The sequence below is a fragment of the Mandrillus leucophaeus genome, unplaced genomic scaffold (assembly GCF_000951045.1).
Source record: "Mandrillus leucophaeus isolate KB7577 unplaced genomic scaffold, Mleu.le_1.0 Scaffold929, whole genome shotgun sequence".
Classification (NCBI taxonomy): Eukaryota; Metazoa; Chordata; class Mammalia; order Primates; family Cercopithecidae; genus Mandrillus; species Mandrillus leucophaeus.
In genome coordinates, this window is record NW_012110130.1 from 949763 (window position 1) to 960544 (window position 10782).

Here is a 10782-nt window from a genome sequence, read left to right on the forward strand (position 1 = left end):
GAGAGCTGGAAGACAAGGGTCAGTGGGTGTTACGCTCCATGGTTAAAGGCGGAGGCACTTGCAGCCGTGTAGGGTAGCATCAGCTGTGCTGAAGGCCGTTGCCTGGCCACCAAGCCCTGCCCTTTCATGTCACTGCTCCTCCTGGGCTCACTCTCTTGCAGGAAAAAGCTGGGCTCCACAACCTCTAGCAACTCCTCTGCTAAAAGCTCTGCTTCCAACATCATCACTTGTAGCTGCCTAATCTAGGTTAAAATTTTATTAATTGCATGATCGTGGGAAACTCACTTCATCTCTCTGTGCCACAGTTTCTGCATCTGCAAAAAGGAAGAAAAATGAGAACCACACCCCTCTGGTAGAAGCAGAATGAAGCCCAATGTGAAAGCTGTGTCAGCAGCTGAGCATGACTCTTACAACAGAGCAGGGACTTGCAGACGTCCCACCCCTGGGTCCCCCTCAAGCCCACCTAGCACATGGAGGGGGACGCTGTGTGTAAAAGGTGCTGTGAAATTACCTGACTACTTTCACATCTGTAGCCTTGTTTGATCGCTATGAACACTTCTGTGATATGAAGGCAGGCAGATGCTATGATTCCCATTTTGCCTGTGAAGCAAGTGTAAGCCAGGGAAACACAATTTCTTTGCTCTTCCTAACTCCAAGTGTTGCTTTTCCTGAGACCTGGGCTCTGATTTGAGGCCTCCTGTCTTATAACAGTGTCCTCCTGAGCAAGTCTTTCCCCCTCAGCTTCCATCTGAAAATTGAGGGGATGGGAACAGGGATACCACAAATCCCTTTCAACTCAGATGCTACCTAGAGCTATGGGCCTGACCTAGGAGGCCTGGGTCCTTTCCCTGAGCCGAGGAGAGGGTCAGGCTCCTGGACACGAAGGTGGGCACACGAGTTCATGTTTCAGCCATCAGCTGCCTGGGCACACTGCCAGGGTATTAAATAAGATAATGAGATAACATGTGCAAAGTGACTAGCACTTGATGGAGCGCTGCTATCATTATTTTTACTACGGCTATTATTCTTCAGGAAGCAGAAGTGAGTTCAAGTACAAGCTCTTTTTCTTACTAGCTGTGTGATTGGAAAGGGTCTGTCTTGGGAGGTACCCTGTGCACTCCTGCATCATCCAGCGAGCCTGGCACGAGTCTCATGTCCTGGAGGCCAGGTGTAACCATTTCTCCATCTCAGTCCCAGCCCCGTCCCCACCTCCACCGCTTCATATTCTTTTCTTCCCATTCTCTGTGACGTGACCAGAATCACCTTGACTTGTGGGTCCACCAAGTTTGCCTCCTCAGGGGCATTGCCTTGAGGTGGGTGCAGGCCAAGGAGGGATCCCAGGCAGAGAAGGGAAGTCTGAGGTCTCCAGATCCTCCCCAGTGCCTACCCGACTGGCTCCTACTATCTCACAGGTGGTGGCTCCAGTCTGTTTTCTGTTCTTTCCTATCCCTCATTTTAAATGGTTATGCTTGGCCTCCAGGGCATGAGCTGGAGCCAGGACAGGGGACTCACACCAGACACACTGGGTGATGCACGGGTGCACAGGGTACCCCTCAAGATGGACGTTCTCAAATCACACAGCTAGTAAGAGGCAAAGCTTGTATTTGGATTCACTTCTGCCACTTCCTGAGGAATAATAGCGGTAGTAAAAAGAACAGATAGCAAAGCTCCATCAAGTGCGGGTCACTTGGCACACATTATCTCATTTAATGCTCAGAACAACTCTGTAAGGGAAAAACTATTATGAGGTGTGTTCCACAGGTAGGCAGCTGAGGTATAGAGGGGTGAGGCCGGCAGTCTGTGATGGGTGGTGCTGGGGTTCTAACCCAGCTCTGTTTGCTTCCTGAGCCTGCTGGTTTAGCCGCTGTGCAGGCCACGCCCTTGTTCCCTAATCTGTGCTTTCTCTTACCCTACAGCTGCCTTCCAATATGGTTTAGCGTTTACTGGGCATTTTCACTCTGTTGCTCACCAGCAGCAGTTCCAGCGCTTCTGGGCCAGTTCCTGCCTTCATTCCCCCTTGTGCCTGGGCCTCTGTCTGTCCCACTTAACCTGTTTTTAGGGCTCTAATTATCCACTCTCTACCTGGGCCCAGAATCTTCTCCTCTCATTGCATTTCTTTAGGATATTTTCCGAGTACCTGCCGGGTGCCAGGCACTGCTCTAGGTACCTGGAGATTCAGCAGAGAACAAAGCAGATGAAAATCACTGCTCTTGTGGAGCTTCTAGTCCCCTGAACAGAGATGGTTTCCGACCCTGAGGCCTGGGTCCCTCTCCAGACCCAAATTTGATTCTCCCCGGTGCGGTGCGCTGAGAACCCTGCCTTCTCCTGCCTGCTGTTCCTGGGACAGCGGCACATCCTGGTGTCCACTTCTAGAGGGCCTGTTTTCCCCTGGAGACCTGACCTCCTCCTCCAGGCGCCCTGGGGATGTGGTCCTGGGCTCAGGGCAGGTCCCAGGGCTGCTCCTGGGGGTCATGTGCGCAGGCACCTGATTTACCGCGCCTCACCGCGCCACATGTCTTTAAAATTACAGTGCCCATTTCCTGCTGAAATAATTTCCACAAAGAGTGGCTCCTATTACCGCAAGAGGCGTGCAGACGTCATGATTTATTATTATTTATGGTCCCAAGGCCTTGTTTATGCAAGACGGGTTAGGTGCGTGCGATAGAAATGCCATTATGCAAATGACATTGAATGTCCTTACTGCGCCTAAATAATTTTTGTGTTGGACGATTAAACCTCATCTGTTATTGATATGGGCTGCAGTCGGGCCATTACAGAGTCCCAACAGTACTTACTCCCAGTAATGGGAAAATTGAGAGAGAGAGACCAACGCAATTGCCTCAAGTGGGCCGTGATGGTCTGGAAGGAGTAGAACATCTCGGAGGCTGAGCAGGGGAGCCTCACTCCTCAGGATAAATAAGGAAGGCAGCGCCGGGCAATAAATTAAGCCCTGGCTGGAGTGGGTGCCTTGCAGGATTTGCAGCCTTCCAGCCCTGTGATTTAGCTATTTGATTTAGCCAGGGGGCTAGGCAGCCCCAGCCCGAGTTCCAGTGAGGGCCCGCTTAGAGGGGAGGGTGACAGGAGGAGGGTGGCCACGATGATGCTAGGCATCCAATCTGCTGCGCCCACACGACGCCAGCATGCACCCGCCCGTGAGCGCTCTCTCACTCTCTCTCTCTTTCTCTTGCTCTTTCTCTCTCTCCCTCTCTTTTTTTTTTGACACAGCTGTGAAGTCCCATTTTGATCAGTGTTGATAGCTTATGAATTCCAAAATTGACAAAATTTACAGAAAAATGAGGATAATCCATCTTCCTTAGCAGCCTGTCAGGAGCTGGCCATACTTCATAATCTCCAATTACAGATGCTATTTTCCGACATTTACATGCAGATATTAGAACCAAATGAAAATGAGAAACAAAGAGGGAATGGAAATGCAGCTATTTATATGTATAAAAGACAAACAGGTAAATTCAAGACATTTAGATTGGATTTGGGGTCCCTTTAGGAGGCTGGAAAGAGACAGCCTTGAGCACGTGGGGTTTCAGAACAAAATGGCAAGACACATGGTCTCAGCAGGCCTACCCGGGGTCTGGTGGTTTGGGTTAAAAATGGGCCAGCACTGCCCAGATGGCTAAGGGTGCTTGACTGGGGATGGGGGACATGTAGGGCATCCCCCAGGGCTTTAAGAGTCTCTGAGGATCACCCACAGCGCATAATGAGCAGTAAAATCCACACATATTTCACGAAAGGGCCAGTTTAGAACCTTCCACACTTATTTTAAGAAAGAAAGGGTGCTGGGGCAACTACCATTGGAGCTTTTTCTCCAGGGCAAATTTCAAAAAGTTGGCCCTTTCTGGTGACAGAATGTACACACTCCTGCTGAGAAGGGGACTCAGGAATGGGCCGCTGCTTGTCAGAAAGGCCCTGGCCAGGTGCATAGGGAGTTGCACCAATAAACTTTTAAAATGGGATATAAATAATAAAATTAATGGGGAGAGAAGGAGTTCTGATATATGGATCATCCGCTTCCTTCTCGAGGCTAATCTGGCTGAGAGAGGAGGGTCTGGGAGGAGGCTTTGTAATGAAAATGTTCTTCCCATAAAATTGAAGGGAGAACAGCCTTGTTGCCCTCGCAGCTGTATGTGGCACTGGCTTCTGGAAAGCTGGGGATATTAATTAGCACTGCTTTGGATTAAACTCTCCCAACCATGTCGGATGGTGCGATTTTTCTCTTTGTGAGCTTGACAGAGGGTGGCAGGAAGGATCCTGCCTGGGTTTTCCCAGTCTACTGTTATTACTGAACTTTTATTTGGGGATAAAACCTCTTCCTTTCCTGGAAATAAAAATGAGATATTCCAGGGTTTTCCAGGGCAATTGGGCAGAGAGAGGCTGTTTTGTTGGACCAGGCAGAGGAGGTAGAGACGGTTGGATGGGGAGATGTGAACATCTCAGTTGCTTTTGGCTTGAAAGCTTTTGTTTGTTTGTGTGAAGCCTATTTCTAGCCAGCAGTTTTATGTTATTTGAGGTTTGATTTGTGGGAAAGAGGTGAAGGAAATAAAATCAGGAGTTTAAATTAATGTATGTGTGCATGAGGGAGAAGAAGAAATTATTAAAAAATCCAACTCAGACCAAGCCTTTAGACATGTGTTTGTTTACATGTCTAGCCTCAAGGCAAATGGCTTGCTTGTCTAAGTAAATTATAGTATTAGCACAAAAAAATAATTATATGCTTTGTTTCTAGGTATGAAATGTAAGATTCATGGAATTAACACATAACCGCAAAATGCAAATATATTTCCTTAATTAAAAGCAGAGGCTCTTAAGTAACGTTAACCCTGATAAAAAGGCATATAAGCAGAAACACCATCGTCACTGTGCTAGTTTTGTCTAGATTGTTAACATTAGCTAAAATTTGGGCTTACGCATCATAGCCAAATCCTAAGCCTAGTGTCTCCTTCCTTTAGTTTCTGATCTTTCTAGAAGCCAGAGTATCACCTTCAGTAAAGAACAGAGAGGGCTTGAACTAAGCAAACAGTCAGATGCCTGGTTTTTCCTTAATGGCGCTAACAGTGCCACGTGTGACTGTTTATTTCTCTATTGTTTTGCACTAATGTTAAGATGAATTGTTAATGTTGGCATTAAACGGGAGCACCGCTGTCCTCTGAGTTGACAGCGTAGGAGCTTTCTGTCTAAACAAGGAGAATAAAGGATAAAGTTAACCTAACCTGCGGCTAAACCTATCTGGAAACCTTTTCTGTAGGAGGTCATTCTTCAGCCAGGATTTGAAGGGGCAGATAGACAAGAACTGGAGGAGAGAAAGGGAGAGGGCGCCCGGCAGGGAAAACATGGCCATGTCAAATGTGCAGAGTCAGGTGGGTTGTCTAAAGAGGTCATCAAACACAGGAAGATGAGCCTGGCCTAGCAGGTGGTGTCCCCGTCGGGGCTCCGGCGCGTCCTGGAGCAGTTTACAATCAGCGTAAAGAATGCAGGCTTTGGAGTCAGACAGAAACTGAGTTTAAACCCCCGCTCTACAACTTACTCAACTTCTCTCAACCTCGGTGTTCCCATCTGCAACTTGACGGGATTAGTAACAGTGGCAGAGGGGGTTTAGAGTGGTGTTTCAGAGCTTGGACTTTGGAGTCGCACTGCTGGGGGGTGAATTGGACACATTATTTTGGCACCCTGTGTCTCATTTTCATCATCTGTAAAGGGAGGGTAGTAATACCCTGTAGGGTTGTTGCAAGGATTAAATGAATTATTAATAATACATTATAACACCTAGAACAGTACCCAGTACACAGTAAGCATCCAGTCAATGCAAGTTATTCAGCCTCTTAGTAAAGGTGCGTGAGGGTCTAGGGAGAGCTGGTAGAGTCTTCTGAATGGCAAATCAGGGAGTCTGAATTCACCATGAGAGGCCTGGCCTTCGCAGCCTTCCCTTTCTGGTAGTTCCTTTGCACAGTTTCTGCTTGACTCTAGGAATACTTGGTGACCAAGAGGGCGCTCCCTCCTGAGGCTGGCTGGGCATGGCTTTGCAGAGCATCATGTGTTAGGAAGTTCCTTCTGACAGAGAGTGGAAGGGCAGAGAGGTGGCCTTTGGCCTGAGGAGTGTGTGTGTGCACGTGTGTGCATGTGTGTGTGCGTGTGTGCTTGTGTGTGTGTGCATGCAGGTTCCCACATGGCCAGAGGTGGTGGTGATGGGGAGGGGCATTCAGGCTCACCTCCCTGTCCCCACCCTGCCACCCTATTGATCTGGCCGTGCAGAGGGAAGTTTTCTCTTTTCATTTCTTTATGCCCCAACATAACCTCTGTCTTCCTTGTAACTGGAAAGTCATGCCAAAGAATGTGAACTATGAGGATCTTGGGGTGCTCCCTCTCCTCCCATTCCAGGTACTTGAAGATGGGGATCCTCCCTTTGTACCCCTCATTCAGGCTGCTTTGTGGCCAAGAGTCCTGTACTCCCTTGGAGGTAATGGCCTCCCTTCCCATTACTAGCCATGTAGTGGGAAGGGCAGCTGGGCCCCATCATGGACTGCCTGGAAGAAGCCTGTGGAACTTGGCCACCTGGAGATGGAGCTTTGTCCCTGGAACTTTCCTTCCCTTTGTCCACATCAGGCTCTGGAGCTGCTCATGACCCAGCCAGGCAGAGCTGTGGCAGGTGCAGAGGTTCCCCAGACAGGAAGTCCCCATCCCCCTTCCCCACAGGAGTCAACGCTACTGGGATCTTCCTGTTTAGGAGGCTTTGACTACTGGGTCCTGGGCCACTGGGTCCCAGTTCTCATTCTCCAGAAGTGGAGCTTTGTGCTCTAAGCCTTGTCAGGATAACCTTTCTGTCCACGTATTTGGGAAGACCTGTGAGCTTGCAAATAGCACACTGGTTAAGGGAAGGAGAAAATACCTAATCACTTTCCATTTCTAATGAACTTAGAGTGAGCCCTGACTTGACTGTGAGAACAGTATGAATCAGTCAGGTTTTAGGCTACCAGGAAAGCAGAAGCAAGCGTCATACACCCCAGTCTGACAGCATGTCCGGTGGAGGAGTGGAGGCCCTGGGGCCCCGGGCTGGATCCAGGCAGGGAGGGCACTGGCACCTGCAGGACCTTTGTTGGAACTGGAGTTCCAGCGAGCACACCCAGGACCAATGTAGGGAGACCAACATTTAGCACCTTCTTACACCGGAGTTGTGTGGCTGCCTCGGAAAGTAGTGAGTTCCCATCACTGGAGATACCCATTTGGTGGATTTCAAGTGCCAGGTAAAGATAAGCCTACAGCACTCCTGAGTTCCATTAGGCCCTGAGATTTGGGGCTTACTAAAATTCTGTAAGAGGACAGGGGAAGAAAAGGGCCTTCTGATTAGTCATTGCTGAAAAGTTGCTCTCAGACAGAAGTTACAATGTCTGACTTTGGTGGCCTCCCTGGACTTCCCCTGCTGGTACCCACCACCACTTGGAAACTTGTCTGGGTGTGTGCCTCAGGGGTGCCTGGAAGGCTGTAAACAGAACAGGGGGAGATGAGTCACTGAACCTTTATAGGTCTCTTCTTGGAAGCCCCTCAATTCTGCTGCAAATCTTTTTTTATTTTTTTCTTTTTCTTTTTTTTGGACATGGAGTTTCGCTCTTCTTGCCCAGGCTGGAGTGCAATGGCGCAATCTCCGCTCACCACAACCTCCGCCTCCCGGGTTCAAACGATTCTCCTGCCTCAGCCTCCCAAGTAGCTGGGATTATAGGCATGTGCCACCACGTCTGGCTAATTTTGTGTTTTTAGTAGACATGGAGTTTCTCCATATTGGTCAGGCTGGTCTCAAACTCACAACCTCAGGTGATCTGCCCACCTCGGCCTCCCAAAGGTCTGGGATTACAGGTGTGAACCACCATGCCTGGCCTGCTGCAAACCATTTTGACCCAGGCCACGAGCACAGTTCTGAAGAAACAAATGACTAAAGAGCGTGTTTGCCCCATGTCCGTGGCAACCTCTGATGAATAAAAGCACCTTGACATCACTCATCCTCTCAGTGACCCTGGGAAGCACCTCTGGCACTGTTGGAAGAGCCAGGTCATGGTACCTGTCCCAGTTCATTTGGTTCCACAGGCATTTATGTCACATCTGTTCAGAGCTGGGCACTGGGCCAGAAGCTGCTGCCACAAAGATGAGGGAGACACAGTCTCATCCTTATGAAGCTCACACTCTAGCTGGGGGATGACGTCCCTAAACAGTTAAATGTATAACGCAGAATAATAAGTGCTGTGGCAGAAAGAAGCACACTCAGCTGTTTTAGGAACACAGAGAAGGGGAAATCAGTGAGGGCTTCCTGGAAGAGGCAGGCCCTTCAACATCCTTTGTAGTCCTTCCCCCTAGTTAATATTAATGGTAGCACTTTGTAGATTGTGGAGTACTTTTGCAAGCATCATTCAATTAAACATTTTATTTTGAGATAATTGTGGATTCATATGCAGTTGTAAGAAATACCGCAGAGGGCTCCTATACACCCTTTACTGAGTTTCCCTCCGCAGTAACATCTTATAAAACTATAGTACAATAAATTGACAATTACAGACATTGAGTCAAGATACAGATTATTTCTGCCACTGCAAGGATTTGTCCTGCTGTGTTTTCAGTAGACATTTTCTAAGTATTTATTTATGAGTCTGGCACTGGGGACTCAAAAACTGAAACGCAAAAGGCCTGCCCTCCAGGGTTTTATTCCGATCTCCCCTCTGGGTTTCCTCACAACTTGTGAGGTAGGTCACTTATCCCCCTTACAAATGAGAAAAGGTGCCAAGAGTGAGAGGTGCCCGGCCTAGTTTCACACAGCACAGAGTTGGCCGTGTCAGGCTTGAAGTCTGTCCTCCTGGCCCCAGGCCTGGTGGAATTCCTCAGCCACGCTGCCTCCCCTGGTGGCTGTCAGGCCTCTGGATTTGGGGACCTGGGGTCAAACGGGCAACATCTTCACCATCCCACAGAGGGAAACTAAGCCCTTCCTGGGGCCATATCAAGGAGAACCCCATTCCACAGAGTGAGGACCCCATCTTGGTGAGCACAGACTTTAGTGAGCCAGAAGGGCCCCAATGGATTTGGTCCATCTCCCTCATGACAGATGGAGTCACTGAGACCTGGCAAGTGGAGGGTCTGGCCCCAGTTGCATGGGAGTCCAGGGCAGAGCCAGGTCTCCAGGTCCCCTGCCAGCCCGTCAGATCTATTGTAATCAAGGCAGAACTACTCCTTAACATACACTTCACCAGGTGCAGTTTTGTACATCCAGGTTTAAAGAATGCAGGGCATTCCTCCTTGCAGATTCAGCGCTCTTTCCCCAGCTGGAGGAGGATTGTGGGTGTGTGGCCAGGGCCCTTCACGGAGGAGTGTCTGAGCTGTACCTTCAGGGGTGGCAGTGAAGTCCCCTCCAACTCTAACTCTGCTTCTGGATAGGGGACCAGTGCTGCAAACGGGGTAGGCAGCAGGGCTCCCCTCTCTGCACTCTAGTTCTGCATCTGTCCACATCCCAGGACTCCCGGCGCACCACGGACCTGCAAGGACTTTGCAAATTGGAAAGTGCTAGGCAGTCAAGAGGACTTAGACTTCTTGTGTTTGGAACTTTGGCATGATGCAGGGATGATGGCCTTCAAGGAGCAGGGCAGGGCGCCAGGAAGAGGAGGCGAGAGAGCAAGCTCCTGGCTGTCCTTGGCCTCTTGTGTTCTCTCGTTATTCCACAGGTATTTGTCGGATGGCTGATGAGCGGTGACAGGCGGTGCCATGAGTCAAATATGTGTTGTTTTACTTTATTTATTTTAACTGTGGAGACTTTCTCTTTTTTTTTTTCTTCTTTCTTTTTTTTTTTGGGACAGGGTCTCCCTCTGTCACCCAGGCTGGAGTGCAGTGGTGCGATCTTGGCTCACTGCAAGCTCCGCCTCCAGGGTTCAAGCAATTCTCCCACTTCAGCCTCCTGAGTAACTGGGATTACAGATGCTCACCACCACAGCCTGACTAATTTTTGTATTTTTAGTAGAGATGGGGTTTCACCATATTGGTCAGGCTGGTCTCGAACTCCTGACCTCAGGTACTCCACCTGCCTCAGCCTCCCAAAGTGCTGGAATTACAGATGTGAGCCACCATGCCCAGCCATAATTATGGAGACTTTCAAAGTAGACTTGGAATAATTTAATCAGCCTCCAAGCACCCCTCCCCCAGATTCAACTCATGACAATTGTTGCATGGACATCCTTTACCCCACACACTCCACTTGTCTTTTAATGGTTTTATTGAAATATAATTTTTATACCATAAAATTCACTCATTGTAAGTGCATGAGTCAATAGTTTTTAGTAGATTTAAGGAGTTATGCAACTATCGCCACAGTTTGGTTTTACAATAGTTTCATCACTACAGAAAGATCCCTCATGCTGGTTTAAAGTTAATCCCTGATCCCACCCCCTTCTCCAGCCAATCATGGATCTGTGCTCTGTGCCTGTAGATTTGCCACTTCTAGCATTTCTATGGACTATCCTTTATGTCTGGACTTTTCCACCTAGCATAATGCTTTTGAGGTTCATCCATGTTGTAACATGTATCAGCACTCCACTCCTTTTCACTGTTGAATAGTATTCCATTGTGTAGATACACCACATTTTATTAAATGCACTTTATTTTTCAACAAACTTCAGACATTATGTCACTTCACCTGTAAATATTCTAGAAAGAATCTTTAAAAGACAAGATCTTTTATTAATTTATTTATTTGAGACAAGGTCGCCCAGACTGGAGTGCAGTGGTGTGATCAAGGCTCACTGT

At 48.5% G+C, this 10782-nt stretch overlaps 1 protein-coding gene across 1 annotated transcript in view; it reads left to right on the top strand.

The window, feature by feature from the left end:
* Positions 1–6810, top strand: part of PAX5 (paired box 5) — a 99733-nt gene extending 92923 nt beyond the window's left edge. The window contains exons 10-12 of the mRNA XM_011970123.1: positions 2374–2473; positions 6391–6469; positions 6616–6810. Coding sequence (XP_011825513.1) covers positions 2374–2473; positions 6391–6469; positions 6616–6810 — 374 coding nt within the window. The remainder of the gene's footprint in view (positions 1–2373; positions 2474–6390; positions 6470–6615) is intronic.
* Positions 6811–10782: the final 3972 nt, after the last annotated feature.